General features: G+C 43.9%; 1 protein-coding gene across 1 annotated transcript in view; it reads left to right on the top strand.

Annotated features, from left to right (window-relative positions):
* Positions 1-21,619, top strand: part of RUNX1 (RUNX family transcription factor 1) — an 81,714-nt gene that overhangs the window by 27,080 nt on the left and 33,015 nt on the right. The window contains exon 4 of the mRNA XM_051644070.1: positions 16,086-16,277. Within this exon, the coding sequence (XP_051500030.1) occupies positions 16,086-16,277 (192 nt within the window). The remainder of the gene's footprint in view (positions 1-16,085; positions 16,278-21,619) is intronic.

The raw sequence follows: 21,619 nt of genomic DNA, 5'->3' as shown, positions 1-21,619 counted from the left end.
ACTTCAGAGAGTATGTGATCAAGAGCAGTTTCTGAGCCAGAGTTAGATGGGTTCTCAAAGTGGGGTGTTTTTAATGAAAGAGGACAGCTTCTTCCTGGAGAAAAAACTTCAAAAAGTAACACAAAGGAGGATTTGAAGCCATTTTTTAAAAACAGAAAAATACTCAAACAAAGGTCTCCAAAAGCAATTATGCAAAGCACAGACTTTTTGGGTCATTGGGATGTGCTGAGATGTCACCATAGGTGACAGTAATACGACGTGTATTATCACATGTGCCATCTTCACTCTGCACAAAGGTTTCTTGTATGTCCCATTGTACATTTGGTCATGATTATTGTGATGGCCAGGCCTTTCCCTAGCACCTTATTTGCCTGTATAACTACCACATTTGCGTTTACAACTCTGATGATTACTTGTGCACAGGACTTCCACCATTGTCCTTTTTTTGCCATTGAACTTCTGGATGTGCCTATCCAGATGATACTACTCCCCACATTGTCATGGCCTGTAGGGAGAGTCAAGTACTTCAGAATCCGGCTCTTCCTCCACTGCTTTCATTATGTATTTTAAAAATCTCTCTAGAACTTAACATTCTCATTCTCACTCTCAATAAATGCTTATTTTCAAAAATTTTATAAAAAGAAATAATTCTGCACTGTCAGGGAGAAGGGCAAGATGACCTAACCCATCATTTTCTCCTCCAACTTCTATGATTCTATGATTCATAAAGCAATTTATGTTTTCATGAGCTAAGTCCATGGGGAAAATCATTAGCAGTAACCAAATCAAGAGTAGTGCTCCTGATGAAAATACTTTTGGTTAGGAATCTTGGTAGAAATTGTATGACTCTTAAATTAAATATTTCCCTTAGGCCATTTGACCTACTGTGTACCTGTGCTGAAAAATTAGGTTTTTCTTCTTTTGACCGCTTCTTTCTGGTTTTCTTATTGAATTGTTTTAACCCACATAGCTTTGAAAAAATGACTAATGGACCAGGTGCCTGAACAATGGCTCAAAATAAAAAAGGTTACGTGGATTTAGCCCCAGTGGGCCTAAGTTGTCCAAGGTTAAGCTGGGCACTAAATGTCATTATCCTGTATTGGATATGTGGTTTTCCCAAATACTTTTTTGGCATCCTTATAGCAAAGGGCAGGATGCTTAGAAGCAGAGAGAGAAAGAATAGTATCACTGAGCAGGATTTGAGAAGAAGCTTAAAAAGCTGCTAGACCAAGAAGTGCCTTTTTAGGAATGGAAATTTCCTTTTGCCTCCAGGCAAAGCTAGCTGGGGAAGGGGGATCAGGTACATCTTTGGTCAATGGCAGTTAAGGACACCCTCAGACTCTGAACTGAAGTGACCCTGTCTCATTTGTAAGGTAAAGTTCATGGCTTGTAGCTGTTCTAAAGGAAATCTTCAAATACCCTGTTGTCCAGCCTGAGGTCATTTTTAGGGAATCCCCAAGGGCTTGTGATGATAAGTGCACCTGATCTGCTTATCCTTTCCCCTGCCTCATCCAACCTTTGCCCATGGACCTCAGGCTCCCAGAGCAGCTTCTGGGAGGAGAGTGGGTAGAGCCCGTGAGGGGTCTGGCTCCCCTTTCCAATGGCAGAAGCAAGAAAGGCTCTGCACATGTCAAGGTCTGAGGGTTTCATATCACATTCACCTTCAGCCTTTCATGCAAGGAAAAGCCAAATCATTCTCCAAAAAACCTTTTCATATCAGTGAGCTGAAATAATACTAAATGCCTTCAGTTCTTGCTTGCTTTCTCCTGCAAGTACTTCCAGCTTTTGGAAATGGAGACTAGCATTTACCAACAAAGCATTTAGAAGCCATTAAAAAATCAGTCATCATGTCATTGGAATAGACCCACCATATACATTTCAGTCATGGCTTTTCAGATACTTCCATTCACCTGGAGACTTACAGTGCCTGAAAATTACTTAGCAGAAAACATGTAGAGGAAAAGGTGGTGTTTACAACTTGGTTGTCAATACAGCAGAAATGCAATGGGGACACTTCCTTTACTAGCACCACCTGCCTGCCACCCTCTCAGTATCATAACCCAGCTTTGCTAATCGCTTTTAAAAACATCTTGGCTAAGGTACTTGCCTCCAAGAGCTTCCAATCTAAATAGACCACGCACAGACAAAAGAAAGGGATGGGCTGCAAGAGAAGCCAACAGTTGCACACTGCCAGGTCTGTGCCTGTGTGTTTGTGTCCCCACGTCCTATTGTCTGGGTGACACTGACGTGGGTGGACAAGTGTTTGAATTATGGGTGCACTCCGGGGACATCTGTAGTCAGCTTGTGCAATGGTTATGTGCAGGTGTGCAGCAGCTGGGCGAAGTTACCAAACATCACTTGCTCAAATTCACACAATATGACTCGTCGTGTTGTCTCTAAATGGGTGCTGGTAGGCAGAGGATCACTTTTGGTTTCCTTTCTGTGTGTCTCATTGAAGGACAGACAAAAAAGAACAATTTAACTCACTTAACTAAAATAAAATAAAATGGTGTATTATTGCAAGAGCATGCTTGCAGACCAAAGGAACTGTTTCTGAACAGGCAGGATGGTCCTAGCAGCCCCCCTGCAGCCAGGCCAGAGCCATGGTCCCTCAGAGCAGGAAGGGAACAACAGCCTAAAATGTGCATCCTGCAGTTGGGCACATCTGCCCCTGCTGTGAAAGCCACCAGCCCATTTTTCATAACGAAAGTACACAAAGAGCAAAAGAGCAGAGAGCAGTTTGTTCCTTTGTGACTTGTGTTTTCTGAAGAAAAGTGAAGAGTGAGGGGGAAATAGACGTGTTTCCATTATACTTGCACTTTCACACAACCAGCCTGAATTATTCCAGTGGTCTAGCAGTGGGCCTTCTGACTTAGGCCAGGACCATGAAGCAGAGGAGCGTCACATAGCACAGGACCACCTGACACTGCAGAACGGGACCAGAGGTCACATCTCTGGATGCAGTCAGCTCTGCAGAGCATCCATGGGCACCTCTGCAGCTCTTGGGTCTTCCTTGTCCTAGAAAGACCTCTCTGTGCCCCACATCCCAGCTATTTGGCAAGCTCCTTCTCCTCTGCAGGGGACACTCTGTGCTGGGATTGGTCCCTTGCAGTGGCGGGCAGGGCTGGCATAGCACCAGTCTCTTGTCTGAGGTCTCAGAGTCCCCTTGCTGGGCCACCCTTGGGGGGCTTTCACTGGCAGGAGGAATCTGAAGAAAAGCCAATGCTCTCAAGCAATTTTAGACTGGAAAACACACAGACATACCAGCAGGTACACTACCCATGAGCTGAACAGACTAGTAAAAGCAATATGTAGCTGCTGTAAATACCCCAAAACAAAGATCCCTCAGTGCAGGCAAGGTCCAGGCAAGATTTGCCTTGTATGGACTTTAACTACTACTGCTACCCACAGCTCCTAAAAGCAATGCTGATTGCTCTCCATCAGATGTGCAAAGGATTATGAATTTTATATGTGTGTATATATGTATGTATATATATATATATATATATATATATGTGAGAGAATCTTTTTGGTCCTACTTAATAGGTAGTATATAAATAGGTTTTTAATACCAGCATCCTTCAGGTTGTGTGGTGCAAATGCTTCTTTTCCATATGGAAAAGGTGAAACGGATTCTTTTCCCTGGCATTTATCAATCTCACTGCTAAGTCAGTTAGGAGAGTTGATGCTGGGTGATGTAAGGCAGGGAATTTGTCGTTTTGTTTCAATAAAATTCTCAGTTAGGTGCAATACAAAATCTTGTGTTGAGACTGCTTTTCTGAGAGCGCGGTATCATAAATATTTGCCTGCGCAGTTATTTGGCTGTTTTTTTAAAGATATACAGAAGTGCTAACAGGACAAGTTCCTCCCTTGCATGAAGCAGGTAAACAGGAAACAAGTTGCTGTGGTGTGGGCTAGGAACAGTGCTAAGCCTGGCCCAGTCCTATAGAAATTATTTCACCTCCTTTTTTGAGTCATTTAATCCCACACAGCTCTTTCCCTCCCTCCCTCTTGAATTAGTGTGATTTTAGATTGAGAACAGGTAGGTAGTTATTTTTTGCTTATTTCGCTTTTTTCTTAGTCGAGTCTTTTTTTCCCCCACTTCTTATTCATTATTTTGTTGCATAGTGGTTGAATGGCTACAAAGACTGGTGAATATTTTGTTTACCTATATTTGTGTGCTGGGAGTCTCAAAGGATATACAACCTTGCTCTACCTCTGCTGAAATCAGTGGGCAAGTACTCTGTAACTGTGACAAAAACAGAATTAGGTGAACGTATATTACTTCTGAAAATGCTTTCTAAGCAGTCAGTAGGTTTGACTTTCTCATGTCAACTGCACTTACCTACAGAGAATTTGTAGCTGTTAAGATGGTGAATGAGTCTTTTGAGGGGGGGAGTATTTTCCATAGAAACACAAAAAAAGACTACATAGATGCCACTTGTATTGCTTGTGTGTGTGTATGTAAAAAGAAGCATTAATATGCAGCATCTTGGCAAGTAGATTGGCTGTAGGAGATGTGGTCCCCACTGAAGACCCTAGTTCGCTGACATGCCAAGAATCTTTCCAATGAAGTTGGTGGTGCTCTGAATTAAAGATTTCTGAGCCTGGTCCTTCACCCGTCATACTTCTCCAGCAAAGATGGACTTTTGAATGACAGTCATTAACAATAAGTGAACAAAAGGTTTGAAGTGGCTGCTGGGGATTTTGCTCAAGCTGGGGAAGGATGGACTTGTATTTGCACCTGACTAGTGTGGGTTTGAGGGTGTAATATAGCCCCCCACCCTTCCTAGAAGGAGGTTAGTCAGCAAGGCTGGGCCTTTGGACAGCAATCCCACTGCACCCTCCAGGATTCACCACCAAATGCCTACCACACTGCTGGCAGATGACAGTTTCCTGAAGGGATGGGCTGGAGGGCAGCAGGACCCAACTGCACAGGGTCTCTGCAAGCCTCTTCCTTCTCCCTCCTCTTTGCAGGAGGTGGGAGAGAGGACCTTCTCTTCTTTTGATTCCAAAGGGAGATGGGAGAAAAGAGAGGTAAACTTTCACCCTGCCTGGAGGGGTTAGATGCTCTTGTTCACCAAACAAGATTTTGGCAGTTCAGAACCTTTTCTCAAGCCTCTGTTTTGATTATTTGCTTTACTTATGGGTTTACCAAAAAAACACATGCAGCACTTTCAGTGAACAGCCTTATTTTCTTCTTGACATATAACTGGAAGGGGTGAAAATCCATCTGTGCTGTAATTCCTCTCAGCTTTGCCTGCCCTGGATTATCAGAAGGTGCAGCAGTTTCCTCCTTGCAGGCCCATGTGAAAACATTGCAGGCTTTTGCTTCATCTCATCACCCATTGTGAAGACTGCAGAAAGGACTTTAACTCTGCAACTCCATTTGTGCCCTTGCTCTTGGATCATCCACTGCAACTGGAAATCTTAATGAGTAAATGCATTTTCTTAGTATCAACGATAAATCTTGGTTGGACTGTTCCTGTGTCAGTGCTGCACAGGTCTGTGCAAAGCATGAGGAAGAGCAGCGCTTGGGAGATGCCATCTCAGCTCTGTTTCTGAATCGTAAGAGAAGGAGTTATTATGTTGTATGAGGACACTATGTGCTTGTTAATAACTGAAACACATCCTAAGGAGAAGGAAGGATGGGAACATCTCCCTTCCCTTCTTTAATCATGGAAGAGATAAGAAACAGCCTGTAAAAGTGGGAGGAGACAAGTGAAGGAATTTAAACAGCCACAAAAGAAAAGTTGACTTACTTTCTTTAACAGCACCTGACCTTTATTCTTCCTTTGCAGGGTGTTGTAGTTTGAGACCTTTAAGCACAATATGCACCAGGCCACTTTTTTGAGGCTGACCAGCCCAGAAAAGCCAGGCTGTGTCATAACCTTAGAACATAAAGCTGCAGGAAAATTCAGGTGACAGTGTTGATTTAATTATTAAGGATTCTGTTTGTCTGTGTCTGTCTGCCTCTCCTACCTACACCCTGCATTATGGGCTGTTCTTCATTACCTGCTCTACCTATCTTCGCAATCTAGCCGCAAACAGTTTTGGTTGACCACACCACTTCCCTCTTGAAAGTTAATACTGTTTGACTCATTCTGTACTGCTAACACCAAGCCAAAGAAAACAAGCCAAAGAATAACCTGCTTGTATGCAGTTTGGAAACTTCTCAGGGGCCCTGCTTTCAAAATGCTGTACAGTAGCTTACTATATCTCTCTGCAGCTGCAAAGAAAATGAGGAAAGCAAAAAATGGTTCAAGAACCTAAAATAAAGACTAGGCAGAACCACATGAAATTTATGAGCTTTCAGTGAACTGGAGTCCTGTGTAGGCACAATGGAGCATTAGTAGAGAGGCAGGACTGCTTAGTAACCTACAGATTAAAACATCCCAACTAATTTCTTTTGAAAATCAGGTATTTACAACTATTGTGTGAAAACACATGTCACTGGACTTGGTAAAAGCAACAGTCTTTCATTCAGAAGAAGCAGGTAGCCTGGCTATTTACTTTTTTTTGGACAGGAGCAAAGTTTTTTACAAGTTGTCAAGGTCTGAATGGTCAGTATCCATGGGGAGTAAATTTACTTTTGTGTTGCCAAATTCCCCTGGTTTACATAAACAGTGAGCCACAGTACTTGACCTTTAAGTTGCAGGTCCCTTGTTCAGCTGTGTCTGAGACTGAATGATGGAGACCTTTCACTGCCTGGAGATATTTTGGTGTACTGATGAAATGGGTTTCTGTCTAAGTTATTTCTCTGCCCTCCAATACTGCGGCATTTGTGCAACTCACTTTCTCATTTGTTTGTCCTCTCAGAGGCACTGCAAAGGTGGCAAAGGCTATCATCCCTCACTTTTCCCACTCAGTCTGAGGAAGTGGGTCCAGATGCATCCCAGCTAATGATCAAAATTTGATTAAGGTACCTGAATTAGGAGCCTGGTCCCCTGTATTCAGCAGAGAGACAACGTGCTCCCAGGAGCTGCTCATATGGCAGCTCATACCTTGCTGACTGGGTTTTGTGTTTCTGCAGCTTCACTTTGGACAGAGTTGCCCTTTTGTGCCTGTATTTTTCTTGGTTGCTTGCTGAGCTGTTAGTTGGCTGGTTGTGTCTCATTCTGCACCTACTCTTTCATAAATATCTTCAACTACGATGTCTCAGCCCATGGCTGGAGGGTATTCTTATGGCAGCTTGTACGTGTGGGAAGATGCAAACTATAAAGAAACAAAAGAGACTTTTGGCAACGCTTAAGTTGGGAGTCATTCAAACTTTGTCAAGGAGTCAGAATTTTTAAAGTATATATATTGACATGAGGGAAAGGGAAAAGAAACCAAGGGTGTAATTTTGCAGAGTAATTTAACTTTCATGAACAACTTCTTCCCTTCAAACTCCTCGGTTCGCTTACTTTTACTTCACTGCAATGACCTAATTCCTGGGGTGAACTCACAGAATTGCAATTCCATAACAGAAATAAAGGACATACATTTGTCAGATTCATCAGAAGTTTTGGTGGATTCATGGCAAGCAAAATAATTGTAGTTTAAGTGGAAATACATTTGTGCATTACTATTTGTTAGTATAGCACAAGCCTTACTAGCAGACCTGGGGGGAGAGGAAGCATACTTCCTGCCTTGCAAAAATTGTCAAGATTGCTTTTTCTGGCTGTGGTACCTCAGGGTAGATGTGAGGCTTTTCATATGTTCATCAGGAGGTAGGGAGAGAGCTGGAGGAACACATCTTGGAGGAGCCCGTGGTCTCTCAGTCAGTGTGCTGGCTGGAGCAAGGGGAGCCGACAGTCTCTGCTTGCTCCTTTTCCTGGAGATATTCCCTGCTGAAGCTCTCCTGAGGCAGCTGGGTGGTGAATCTGTGGTGAAAAGGGCTCTCAGTCTGCAATTAAGGCACTCACCTGGAAATAGGAAACAGAAGTTTGTTTTCTAGCACAGAGCAGGCAAGAGGGGCTTGATCTAGACTCTCCCACCTGCTCTCCTTTATTCTGGGGCAGGACTTCCTCCCATTGCATATTTCCTGTACTGATAGTGTCTGGGTTTTGTGTTGTTTCATTAAAAAAAAAAACAAAACAAAACCACCAATTAAAAAAAACAACAAAGAAAAACCAAACACTGCTGAGAAAAATAAAATACTGCCAAAATATTGTTTAACCACTGTTTAAGCATGTAGGAAAAAATGCACCAGGTGCTCAGGGTGCATGTTATTGCAGTGAGGTAACTAACTCTCCCAATGGAGGTGCAAGAAGTTACCTGGCAAAGCAGGGAGTCACTGAAGAGAAGGGAACCTGTCATATAAATGCATTCACCTTGTTGGTATCACTGGACACTTGTTCAACACACAGCCAAACTGGATCACCTGGTGGAAAAATTAAATGCTCAGCAAAGGATCACAACTGAAATGTCTAGTCTGTCTGCAGTTACTCAGAGTAACAAGCAGATTTTTCCATAGAGACACGGAAAGGGTGAGGTTTGCCAGGGAGCTGATAAGAGAAGTGCATCTGGAAGGGTTTCCCAGTGTCAGTCTGTCTGTGCGTGGCGTTGCTTGGCATTCTGCTTCTGAAAGGCAGCTGGATGTCAGCCTGGTCATAATATCCAGCCTCATTCACAAATTTCCCAGCACCTCATGCCTAAGGTCAGGTCAGGTCTGATGACCAACACTGATTCTGCTGGTAATTACAGGCACAGCACAAAAACATTTAGCATAATATCCTGTCTACCATGATGTTCCTTCGGTATGGAAAGAAGGTCTGGGTGCTTAAGAAAAGCTGCAAAAAAAAATAAATTGCTGATGAGTCTACTTGAAGCTCTGACTACCATCATCATTATTTTTCCTCACTGCAGCAATATTTTTAACTGAGGAAAAAAAGAAAATATCAAGTGGTGTGTCTAGTTCCTTTTTTAGGAACTTTTTACATTACATTTTTAACAGTGTACGAGAGGTTGGTGAGCTCTGATGCTGTCCTGTACCAATCCTCCTACTGCCTGAGTGCAGCATTAGTTTTTCCAAGTGATGGAGACTTAAGAAGAAACCATCATTCAGATTTGATTTATTTTCAAGGGTGGTTGTCCACTGAGGCTTGGCATTGGGGCAATTCTGTTTAATATTTTTATCAATGATCTTCAGCAAGTCTGCAGATGACATGAAATTGAGCAGGAGTGTTGATCTGCTTGAGGGTAGGAAGGCACTGCAGAGAGATCTGGACAGGTTAGATCAATGGGCTGGGGTCAACAGGATGAGGTTTAACAAGACCAAGTGCCAGGTCCTGCACTTTGGTCAGAATAACCCCAAAGCAACACTACAGGCTTGGGGAAGAGTGGCTGGAAAGCAGCCCAGTGGATAAGGATCTGGGAGTACTGGTGGGCAGCTGGCTGAACATGAGCCAGTAGTGTGCCCAGGTGGTCAAGAAAGCCAACAGCATCCTGGCCTGTATCAAAACCAGTGTGTCCAGCAGGAGGGGAGTGATCATGCCCCTGTGCTTGGCCCTGGTGAGGACACAGCTGTGGCCACTGTGTTCAGTGCTGGGCACCACAGTATAAGAAAGACATTGAGGTCCTGGAGCAACGAGGCTGATGAGGGGTTTGGAGGGCTTGTTGTATAAGGAGTAGCTGAGGGAACTGGGGTTATTTAGTCTGAAGAAGAGAAGGCTCAGGGGAGATCTTACTGCTCTTTACAGCTACCTGAAGGGAGGTTGTAGAGAGGCCAGTGTTGGTCTCTTCTCCCAAGTAACTAGGGATAGGACAAGAGGAAAGGGGTTTAAGTTGTGCCAGGGGAGGTTTGGGTTGGATATTAGGACAGATTTCTGTACTGAAAGAGTGGTGAAGCATTGAAACAGGCTGCCTGGGAAGGTGGTGAAGTCGCCATCCCTGGAGGTGTTCAAGAAGCATCTAGATGTGGCGCTTCAGGATATAGATTAGTGGCTGTAGTGGTTGGATTACAGTTGCACTTGATGATCTTGAGGGTCTTTTCCAACCTTAATAGTTCAATGATTCTATGATTTCCTAGAACCTCATAGGCTGCTGTACAACAAGGGCTAATACTATATGTTAAGTCTGCAGGGTCAGGCCAGATCTGTTGAAAACACAGCAAACAATGTTGTAGAAAATTCATATTAGTTGCTGTTTCTGTGCAGACATAAAATCAAGGGGGAAAAGTGTGCAAAATATTTTATATCTGTGATATTTTGTACATAGAAAACTATTGCTGGTTAATGCATTTAAGGCACTAATTCTGTTATTAGCAACAATTTTTAATATTTTTTTTCCAGGCAGGATAGATGATTTTCAAGTATTTAGTTGGTAGTAATATAGAACTGCTATATTTTAATTAACTTCTGTTTACAATAATATATAATTTTTTGCATTAAATATGATGTGCTCACTTCCTAGAATAGTAAGAGTGTATTTTCTTCTCATCCGTCACTATGTACAAAATAATTGGATTTATTTTAGCTGCATGGCACAAAACAATGTTTACCACTTTATTAACCAGACACAATGAGACATGGCTTGTTTTCTACCCTGCTAGAGCTGGAGGCAAACCAAAGCCCTGAACACAAACAGCCCTGAAAAGAGGAGATGCTTGGACTGAGATCCAGTGCAGTTCCAAAGCAGCCAGCTTTCATTCAGCCAAAGCATTTGGTCTCATCACTAACTCCCTACTTTGGCAAAGTCTGGCCAGATGCTGTATTTTCCTGTGTAGAACTCAGGTTTTGGGTCTTAAAAGTCTCCATTTCCACCTGGGAAAAGGGGGGACAGAGGAGAGAAGGGGAGGTATTCTGCTCCACTCAGGGAGAAAGGGCTCTGCTTAATTAAACTCCCCATGTAAGCGCAACCTGCTGATTTGGGGCAGAAAACCTGTGGATAACACACATGCAAACTTGTGGCATTTCTGGCAGGGTCTGCTTCTGGCCAGGGTGCTCAGCAGCCATGAGCCCTCGAGTCTCTGTCAGACACCTGGTCCCCCAAGCCCAAACCTTTTGTGGGTGTTAGTATCTCCTGATGCATGAGCTCCAAATAATCAGATTTGTGAGTAAATGAAAGCAAGTGACAGAAGAGTGTACTTGGCCTGTGACTCGATTAAAAGAGGAAAAAAAAGAGTCCATTAATCCATTCCAGCAGTGTTTACTTAGAAAACGGTTCTGGGTACCTGCAGGAATTTTGGTAGCTTCAGCTGGCAGAATGAGAGCAGCAATGCCTTTCCTCAGCCTGTTTTACCTGTTTCTCCCCTTCTGAACCTGAAAAACGTCTAGTGACACTTTTGAAAACTAGGTTAAAAGGTAGGTAATGGGAGACCTGTTTCTTTTTCTACACCTGGAGGCAGCCCAGAGTCTCCAGAGGGCCAGCCGCAGTGTGAAACCCAAACCACGCACCCGTTCCCAACAAGTGCCTGATGTGCACAAAAATGGGGGCGGCCAAGGTACTTTGTTCCTGTCATTTCCACATCCAGAGCCCCAGCCGGATGGCCGTGGGCCAAGCTGAGTGCTCCACAGTCTCTTAAAGTCTATAAAACTGCATTTCCCTCCCATTAAGAGGAAAAGCACTTTCATGTTGCGTTCCTGTAAAAGTACCGGAAAAGCTAATGTTTTTTCTGCCTTCCTTGTTAAATATTCTACGTTTTAAAAAAATCTGCCTGACCTCACTGAGGCAGTATTTGAAAGGGATAAGGACAAAAAAATGTCAAAAAAACCCCCAGATCCTGTGGTTTAGCCAAGCAGGCTGAATGTCCTATTTATTCCAGCATCTCAAACACTGACCCTGCAACCCGAGGCAAAAAAAAAATAATTTAAAAATGGTGCCCTTTTCTTTCTTCTGCTAGTACCTGCAAATTGATGCTTGACAAAAAGCATGGGGACATAGGGAGGGGAGGAAGACAACAGTGCTGTCTCCTGGCAAGCCAGCTCTCTCTGTGAGCTCTGGGCCAAGGTCTTCTTCATTCAACAGCTGGATGTTTGATTGACTTCCATAAAGTCCTGTCTGGTTTGTAAAAGTAGCAGATCCTCATGACCAAACTGCCAGCTCAGCAGATCAGCACCAGTTCCCAAGCATCTTCCTGCTGCCTTTTTTCATCCTGCATGACACTGCTCTCCTGCGAAGGGGAAGCCTGGGCTTGTGGTCACCACGTTGAGCTGGGAGGCAAGCGCCTGCCATGGAATCACAGCCTGACCACAGGCAAGTCACCTCATTGCTCTGTCATTCAGTTTTACACCTATGAAAGGGGTATAATAATAGTCCTGGGCTTCACACGGGTGAACTGAGGATAACTTGCCTGCTCTTTAAGCAAGGTGTTTAGAGCGTCAGTTCAAAGTAAAGCAAATAAACACAAAAATACACATCACTCTAGCAAACTCTGCCAGTGCATTTAAAATGGCTTGGGAAAACCATTTATATTTGTTACATTTTTTCTGACACAGTTCTTTACTTTCCTGCTGCAGACCTTCATGCAAAACAGGTTCTGTGCTGCTACCTGCAGCAGTCAGCAAAGGAGAAAAGGTTAAACAGCTCTTCCGATGGAGTTGGGGGAAGAGTCATTTTTGGAGCTACATCTTGAGGTGAAAATTGCCTGGTGTTGATTCTAGGTAGTTCCTACCAAAAATTATAAGGTATGGACAAAAACAACAGAATTCCCCTGAGAAGGAAACTGCAGGTGCATGTCTTTCCTCTGCAAATGCATTGACACAAGTGGGATTTCCACAAGCCCAAAGGATGAGGCAGGTCTTGGGTGTTCTGATGTCCCCCAGAGCTACTACAGAGGAGGCCCCATGCAGGAGGCTGCTAGCTGAGCCATCCCTCTTTAACAGCAAAAATTCAACAGGATCATCTGGGCCAGAGCAGAGCTGGGTGGAGGGTGCCAGGAGTTTTACTCGGTGGACATGCAGTGCAGAGCCAGGCAGAGATGCTCCCATCAAAACGTAGGGAGCTGGCCTAGGAACAAGGTGCCCCACAGTGACCTCAGGAAGATGCTGTGCCTGGGTTAATTTGCCCTGCTCGTCATCTGCTCACTGGTTTGTCTGCCCTGCCTGCTGCTGTGTGCCAGCTCAACACAAGTGAGTGCCTGAGCTAGATTCAGAGCAGAAAAGTTAATTCCTGCCTCAGCGGCCTTAGTGCAGCCCTTGTCCTGCTGGCTTAAGGGGAGCTGCTCAGCTCTGTCCAAGGCTGCTGCACGCTGGCTGGCACTGCTGGGACACTTGGTTCCACACCAGGCAAGCAAAACTCTAGATGCCGGGAAGGCAGCACCAGGGGGGCAGGAGGAGAAGGTAGAGTAGCAGGGGGTCAAACTTGGCACTGGTGCGCCCACTTAAAAGCAGAAGATGTCTAAGCAGAATTTCAAATTAGGAATAAATTGCATCTGGGAGGTGGATTTGGAAGGATATGACTCTTGGCTCTGCAAGCCTGATGAAGCTTAAAATAATCCAAATGTATGAGGTATTTTACACATCTTGTATGACTCTGCGTGTTTGCATTCAAGTCCAGGGTCAGGAGACCAAGGCTTGAGGCAGCATCTGGTTTTGTACTGCTGACAAATGAAGCATTTGCTCTTGACCAACCAGAATGTCAGATAAAAGTTTTTTTCATCTTTCTTCTCCTCTCCTCACCGTTTTTTTTGTTTTGTTGGTTTTGTGTTGGGTTTGTGTTTTTTTTTTGGAAGCCCTAATGGGTCTCTTTAATGATGAAACTACTACTGTATAATATGTCTTTTTATTTTTTAATTTTTCCCCCCATTTGGGATAATTTACAGCACAGTGTGGAATCTGAGACAGTTCAAGCTGTGCCAAAAGGCCTGGCAACAGAAAGAAATGCTGGGCCACTGTGATTTGAAACCATAATACAAGTTAGAAAACTTAATTTTAGAAATGCAGCTACTGGGAACTGCTTTTAAATGCACTTTTTCCTTTTAGTGCATAAAATGGTCCTGTGTCTTGTTTGAGCTGTTAGGGTGGCTTGAAAGAGGGCTCTGTAGAGTAAGGGGCATACAGAGCTCTTCAGAGATCTTTTGCTGCATATTCACTGATGCTCAAAATTGGAAGCTGGATGTTTATGAAAGTTCATGTATTAAATACTACAAGGACGTGTGGCATAGGGCACAGTGTTATTTTCAGGAGTTTTATGTCGATCTTTTTCACTGCTGTAGCTGTGAACTGAGAGAGGACTCACCATAGGAACAGCACTGGCCACCTCTTTGCAGGGATGACGGAGATGCAGAGAAAGCTGCAACTCTTCACAACAAGAAAATTAGAATTAAAATTGGGAGCACACAGAGAGCAAATGATGGTGTTCAGCAGAAAGCAAGGATAAAGTCAACTTCTTCAAGGAAACAAGTAGAAAAAACAATGTTTGACCTCTGAGACATTGACGTGCAGTCCCATCAGGGCAACAAGTGTCCTGTGGGAAGAAGGGGAAGGGATAAGCCACAAAGATTCATGAGGCAGCTGATTTCCTGAGAAAAATGCAACGTGCAGAAATGGGATTGGGTTTGGGGCAAAAGGAGGGACAATGACATCCACTGCTCCACAAGAAGGTCTCCAAGCAGAAAGTAAGAAAATGAAATTTTTGTAGCTGGAATCCTACTCCACTGACTAAATACAGGTGAGGTCAGGTTATGTCCTTGTAGACTCATTGCAGTCAGTATCTTGCCCTCCATTTGGATAAGGCATCTTTGAAAGGACAACTCATGTGCCAGAGATGGTCTGCTTTTGGGCTTTCTGCCGAAGGGCCATTTTCTGTGTTCTTTAAGAAGAAAAAGAACTATTGGTGGATGGGGGAAAATGACAAAGGAAAGTTTTGATTCCACCTGACTGGGAATGTGGCTAAACCATGCCATTTCCGACATTTCATCAAACACCAAATCTGCTTGGGAGTTTTCCATTCTATCCCCAAAGCAGAGTATCAGCAGCCTTCCAGGAGAAGATACCCCACTTTTGAAGGATATCTCATAGGACTGGAAACTAATGGACAGAAAAGAGGTTTGCAAATTTGTGACAATAGGTTAGCTCTTAAGAGGGTGGAAAAAGGATTTAAGTTTGTGCTTTCATTATGCCTGCTGAAGAACAAGTGCTCCAGCAGATGAGATGTCCCTCTTGTGTGCTCTCTGTGCAGACTTTGTGGTTACAGGTTGATGAGCAGCCACAGGCAAGGGTTAGAAATGCATTACTTTGTTCCTTGCATACCACTCAGTGCTGCTAGCTAAGGCTTATCTTGAAACCAGTCCAGCCCGTGATGAGATATGTCTCTGCCTTTCTACCTGAATTTGGATGCGCCCCTGTGCTGCCCTGGAGCTGGGCCTTTCCAGCATCTTCTCTGTCCTCTCCCAACCTCTCAGGGACACAGCACCAGAGCTTCATGGGGACTGTGCACTAAGAGCTGCACTGGGGAATGATGGACATCATAAGTCCCATGTAGCCATGGCCAAGTCCTCTGTGCACTGGCCAATGGTGTAATGTCAGCATCTCCTCTCCTATAGTGGATGTCTGGTGGGACTTGTTTTGGAAGTTCCCAGTGCCATTAAGAGAGACTTTGTTACCCTGCAGTTTCAGTTCTGCCAGCTTCTGACATTACTTTCCTATTTCTGTCTGTAAATCCATTGGTAAAGAATCCAAAAATGGGATTTGCTTGGGTCTGGTGTTTTATAGTCTCATAGTACTTGTCTAATTATGATACCTTATGACAAGCTGAGATTGAATTTTTAAGGAGTTATTCCAGTGCAGGTTTTAGCACAGAGACCACTCAATGTTTCCTCCTTTTATGCATCCCTGCAGAGACTCCTCCTTTCAGGAACACCTTCTCTTGCAGCGAGAGGTGTAAGAAGTCACTGCAATTCTCAATGGATCTGGGTCTTCAGAGTAGACCATGTCTTGGGCTGCCCTGCAATATCATTACCATGCATGACCGGTCTGTGTCTCCCAGGCTTGCAGAGAGGTGATTTCAGTTTAATTTCAGGTGGCCATTAGTTGCTTAGGTATTTTGCCAGTGGCTGAGGGGTTAATTTTTAATTATCTTTTTAAAATTTAAAAAGAAAAAAGTCAACAGACCTCATGTATCAGTGAGATTTTCTGATCTTTTTCCCCCCCCTCCCACAATAGGACATCGTCAGAAAATAGATGAGCAGACAAAGCCCGGGAGCTTGTCCTTTTCAGAGCGCCTGAGTGAACTGGAGCAGTTGCGTCGTACGGCCATGAGGGTCAGCCCACACCACCCAGCCCCCACACCCAACCCACGAGCCTCCTTGAACCACACCACTGCTTTTAACCCTCAACCTCAGAGTCAGATTCAGGGTAAGTACCTGAAATCCTCACCCCGCTCACCCACCTTCACCCCGCCAGCCTGCAGAGCTCGGGGGCTCCCAGGCATTGCCCCCCTCTCCCTCTAGCTCTTCTGGACTCTTCTTGGCCACATTTAAAGAGTGAGAGCTTTGAACAAGAGAAGGGATGGGCTTCCTAACTTATGTCTGTATTTCTAAAGACCTGACAGCTATTAAGGGGTCTATACTGTCTTGTTTTCCTGGTGTCAGTACAGCTCGCAGTGTTAACCTCACCTGTGTTAGAACCATAACATCCTCAAAGTTGTTTTCTTGCAAAGATGCAAGACACCATTTTCTATGCGTAGGTGTATTTCCCAGTGCATATTTATCAATTACATCGGGTGCTTGAATGAAGAGAAATAGTGTCAGCACCCTGCTTTGACCTTTCCCATGTTGGCAGTAACAAAGAAAGCTTTGCAAAGTGTTTTGTACCCTGGAGATGACCTCTTAGTGCTAAGACATTAAACATGGGCAGGCTGGTTTGAGCGTATTTCTGTAGCCGCTGGTTATGCAGTGGGTTTTATTTGAATGAAAACCTGCAAAACAATGACTCAGGAGTCTGATTCCTTCTGAGGCTCAGGCTTGGATAATGCCAGTGAAATCAAGTCATCCAACTTGAAATCTTGTCCGCCACTGCTGGAGCTGAGTCTGTCCCTGGGATCAGCTGGAGCTCAGTGAGCGGTGAATCAGGTCACAAAACCATCAGCTGATACTTGGTTTTGCAAAACGTGTATCAAAATGCAGACACACAGTGAGATGTACTGAAAGGGAGGGTGTGGGATAGTATTATTTTTAGTGCTGTTCCTAATGGATCTTTCCTCTATTCTCCAGCCAGAATGCAATGGCCTTAGTCAGGGTTTTCTGCTTGGGCTTGGGGGAGAAATAGTTACTGTGATTTGGAGTAAGTTTTTCTTTCAGCATTTGTTTTTAAAAACCAGGGTACTCTTTTTTTTCTTGCATGCAGAAAAGGTTGCTGTTTACCTAAGGCAAACACTCATTACATCCTTTTATTCCCTGGGCTAGGAAGGTCATTGGCTTAGAGAAATCTACTGCAAATCTCCCATTGACTTGGCTGTGAGCAGAAGCGGGCATTACTGAGAAGCCTGGGAAATAAATCAACACATTGTCATGTGCCATACTGTAGAAAGGGGTGGATGGAAAGACAGTTGGAAGGACCACCCAGTGCCTTTCCTCCCTGGAGCCACACCAGGTCAGCTCAGGCAAAGGATCCAATCCTGCACCTCTCCTAGCCCTTGGCAGTCCCTTCACTTGGTTGTTAGATTTGCAGAGCAAGCCAGGTTGGGTTTCTCCTGCACATGGCTCCGTTCCTGTAAAAGAAAACGCACATATTATTATGGCTACTCAGCAGCCAGCAGCTACGTGGGTGGAGGTATCAGTCACAGACTTGCATTCTTCAGCTTCTTGGGAACACTATATGCTTAGCAGAGTATCGGGTTTTACATCAAGTATCCCTCTTCCCTGTTCCCTGTGAAAGTCCCTTGCTTGTACGACTTCAGAGCAATAGGCTTTTCACGCTCAGCTGGGGATTCAGCTGCTCTCTCCAGAAATAGTTTTAGTATGTTGCTCTGCTTTGCTCGTTGCAAACAAGATTTGAATGCATTTCACCTGTGGATGTAGGTCAGAAAATAACAGCGATAGAACTGTTAACGTTTCCTCCTCTTCCTCCTGGGCTGCTTTTCTCCAGGCTCCCCTTTTCCTTAGCCTCCAAAATGTGCACGTTATCCATTGAGCAACTTGTTGAGGCTTGTAGTTGCTATCAGTAAAGGAAACCCCAAACTGAAGCCTCCCTCATTTAGGACTGTCTCTGCTGCAGGCGCCTTTTAATTTCTAGGGCTTGTCCTTTCAGGGTTATGCTATCAGAGCAGGGGAAAAGGGCTAGGGTAGGCAGGAGCTTCAGCACCGTAATTTTTGCCTCAGTGTTCAAAGGCTGATCAGGTTTTGGGCTGATCTCCTGGGTGACACCTAAGGAGTCGAGATATTTTCATTTTTTAATTTTTAATTAAAAGTGCTGCATTTCAGAACACAGGCCCCTAAAAAATGAAAAAATTCTAACCTGCTCCATAGTTTTGCTATACCTATCTGCACATCTTTGCATCCTGAAACACTTCCATTGAAACCCTCTCACTGAGGAGAGCACCCAGTGCTTTTTATGTAGGTGTAAAATAAGCTATAAAACCCCATGTTTTGCTAACTTCCAAGTAGTAGCATTAAACTTTGCTTTAACTCACACCAGTATGAATCACAGGCTACTCCTCTGTTCATCCAAGCCCAATTATCTTTTTTTAAAAAAAAGCAAAAGTAACTCAAAATAGACATCTCAGACTAGTTCTTGGATTTAAAGAGGCAGGTTGCCATGCCACTAAACCACTGTTTATTTGTTGAGGTTTTCATCTATAAAAGGATTGAGGTTAATTTTAACTTCCTATTTTACCAAGTCTTGAATTTGAGCATAAAGCTGCTTGTGTCATGGATACAAGTCCAAGCAAGTTAAGAGACCATAAATTGTTATAATCGAGTTTTATGCTTCTTTCATATCACAAGGAGGCAGAGAGTACACCTGTTCATTTAAAAAATCTAACCATAGCCAATTCACAGACCAAAGGGGAACAGAAGGGTAGAAAAAGCTTTCACCACATGGTTTAAAATCACACATGGTTTAAGTTGAAAGCCTACTTTGTGCCAGTACCAAGCGTATAATGTCAAAGGATTTGACCTACACACACAGAGTAAGGAAATACAGTTAAAGATACAAACTCAGCCAAGGCTTCAACCTTAAGTCACCCCTTCCTTTGTACAGGGAGGAAAAGAAAATAGACCATGCGAGCTGTGCTGGGTTGTTGTTTAGGAAAGTTCAAGTAAGGCCCTTGATGAGCAGCGAAGTTTATATATAAAATAACTATAAATATATCTATATATATATTATGGTTGAGTTTCTCCAAACACTGGCCTGAACCAGATACTAAATGCATAATTACTGATTTTACAGTGGCTAATGTTAACCAGCGTAGGTAGATCTGTAATTCAAGAGTTTTACATAAATACAAATTTATATGGTTCCTTTACAGTATTATTTTTTCAGGGGCAATAGAAATATTTCAAATGTGTAGTTCATTAGGCCAAGAACATACTATTTTGGAGGCTTTAATGCTCAGTTACTAAATTACACTAATAAATTTCTAACTAATGGGGTTAGGAATATCATCCAAAAACATGTGCAGTTCAATAACATCTTTTTTTCAAATTAGCCCAAATAATGTTTCCAATGGGTAATTTATTAATTACCCATGGGTTAAAACAATAAATAAAATAAATCTATTTCTCCAGTCTAGGGAAAACAAATAATCATTGCAGTCACTTTAACCTACATACTTCTGGTTTTTTTTATGCTTTTATAGCCTTAAAAATACCCAAGTGTGCTCTCTTGCATTTTTTTGCTTTTTCTTTTTTTTTCAAATTTTGAAACCTTATATGTTAAGTTTCAGCTGGGACCCTGCTTTTATGACCAAGTATAAAATCCCTGGAAACAAGAGGCTGTAATAAAATTGCTGACAAATCTTTAAGCGAAGCAGCAGAATTAGCACCAATAGCAAAGTAAGAGAGATCATTCAAAGATCAGCTCTTTGAATTAGCAAGAAACATAATGACTGAGAGATTATTTTGTTACAAGCCAGCCTTTTGTCTTCCTCCAGGTGCAATATGCTTTGTTTAAGAGACATTTCAAGGTCCTTGCTATCGTAATCTTGTTCCACCAAAAACAGCCCAAGTTTATCAGGCTTCCCATGAACTGGTGAAACACAGGAGTGGAGTCAAGGGCAGCATTTAAGCCTGGGGAATTAAGATGGCTTTGTTCCTACTACGGCTGTATCCTGCTCTCATTTTTAATATTTCCACTTTTAAATCAGCTTAACAGGCCTTAGATTAATAGTGTTAGGAGTGTTCACAAGGCAGTGTTGCAGAGCAGGCTTTGATGAGGCTGTCATTCTGTCCCTGTGTTTTGCTGCTTCAAAATGTAGTTTTCAGGCACTTTTGAGAATCTGGACTGACATGCTTATAGCTCCCTGCCAAAACAGATAAACAGGATTTCAAGATTAGGGGCTTGCCAGCCCTTTCTGTTGTGCAATACACTAAATACCAGTACTTTTATGTTCTCTTTGGACATGTCTGCGTCTCCCCATCTTTCCTTAAGCCGGCACGCTTGCAGAGTGAGTACATGGTGCTTTAACGGCATATCATCTCATTTCCACTTGATTAACCACCTGACCTCTCCAGCCCAAAATACACTCCATGGCATGTGGAGCTAGTGCTGCCTGAGCTTGGCACCCTTCCTATCTTCCTATCTTCCTATCGGTGCCTCTCCTGTGTCCTCCCAGCCAGCAGAGTAACGGGGGGGTGAATTGCTCCGGTGGGCAGCGTGGGCAGTGCAGGCACCACGTGCATCATTTCCAGTCAGCACTGCCAGGGCTGCCAAGCTCCCCAGCTTCAGCATTTCTTCTGGTTGTGCTGGAAGCCTCCTCCCCAGTCCTGCAGTACAAGTTTCCCACCATGAGCCAGATCATGAATGTTTTGTTAGTGGCCAGGGGAGAGCCCCTTCAATGGCGCTCCCCTTCATCGCCCATGCAACACTGCAGGCTTGGGTAACAGTGGCTGAAAGCTGCCCAGAGGAAAAGGGCCTGGGGGTGCTGGTTGACAGCCAGCAGTGTGCCCAGGTGGCCAAGATGGCCAATGGCATCCTGGCCTGCATCAGGAATAGCATGGGCAGCAGGCCTAGGGAAGTGATTGTCCTCATACTTGGCACTGGTGAGGTCACACCTCAAATACTGTGTTCAGTTTTGGGGCCCTCACTACAAGAAGGACACTGAGGTGCTGGAGTATGTACAGAGAAGGGCAACAGAGCTGGTCAAGTATCTGGAGCACAAGTCATACAGGGAGCATCTGAGGGAACTGGGGTTGCTCCAGACTGGAGAAAAGGAGGCTGAGGGGAGACCTAATCGCTCCCCACAACTACTTGAATGGAGGTTGCACTGAGATGGGGGTCAGTTTCTTCTGCCTAGTAACAAGCAACAGGACAAGAGGAAATGGCCTCAAGTTGCACCAGGGGAGATTTAGATTAGATAGTAGAAGAAAATTCTTCAGTGAAAGGGTTATCAAACACTGGAACAGGCTGCCCAGAGAGGTGGTTGAATCACCATCCCTGGAGGTGTTTAAAAGACATGTAGATGTGGTGCTTGAGGACATGGTTTAGCACTGGACTCAGTACAGTTAGGCTGATGGTTGGACTTGATCTTTTCTTTTCCA

This window comes from Apus apus, chromosome 1, assembly GCF_020740795.1.
Source record: "Apus apus isolate bApuApu2 chromosome 1, bApuApu2.pri.cur, whole genome shotgun sequence".
Taxonomy (NCBI): Eukaryota; Metazoa; Chordata; class Aves; order Apodiformes; family Apodidae; genus Apus; species Apus apus.
This window is presented reverse-complemented; position numbering and strand designations above follow the sequence as displayed.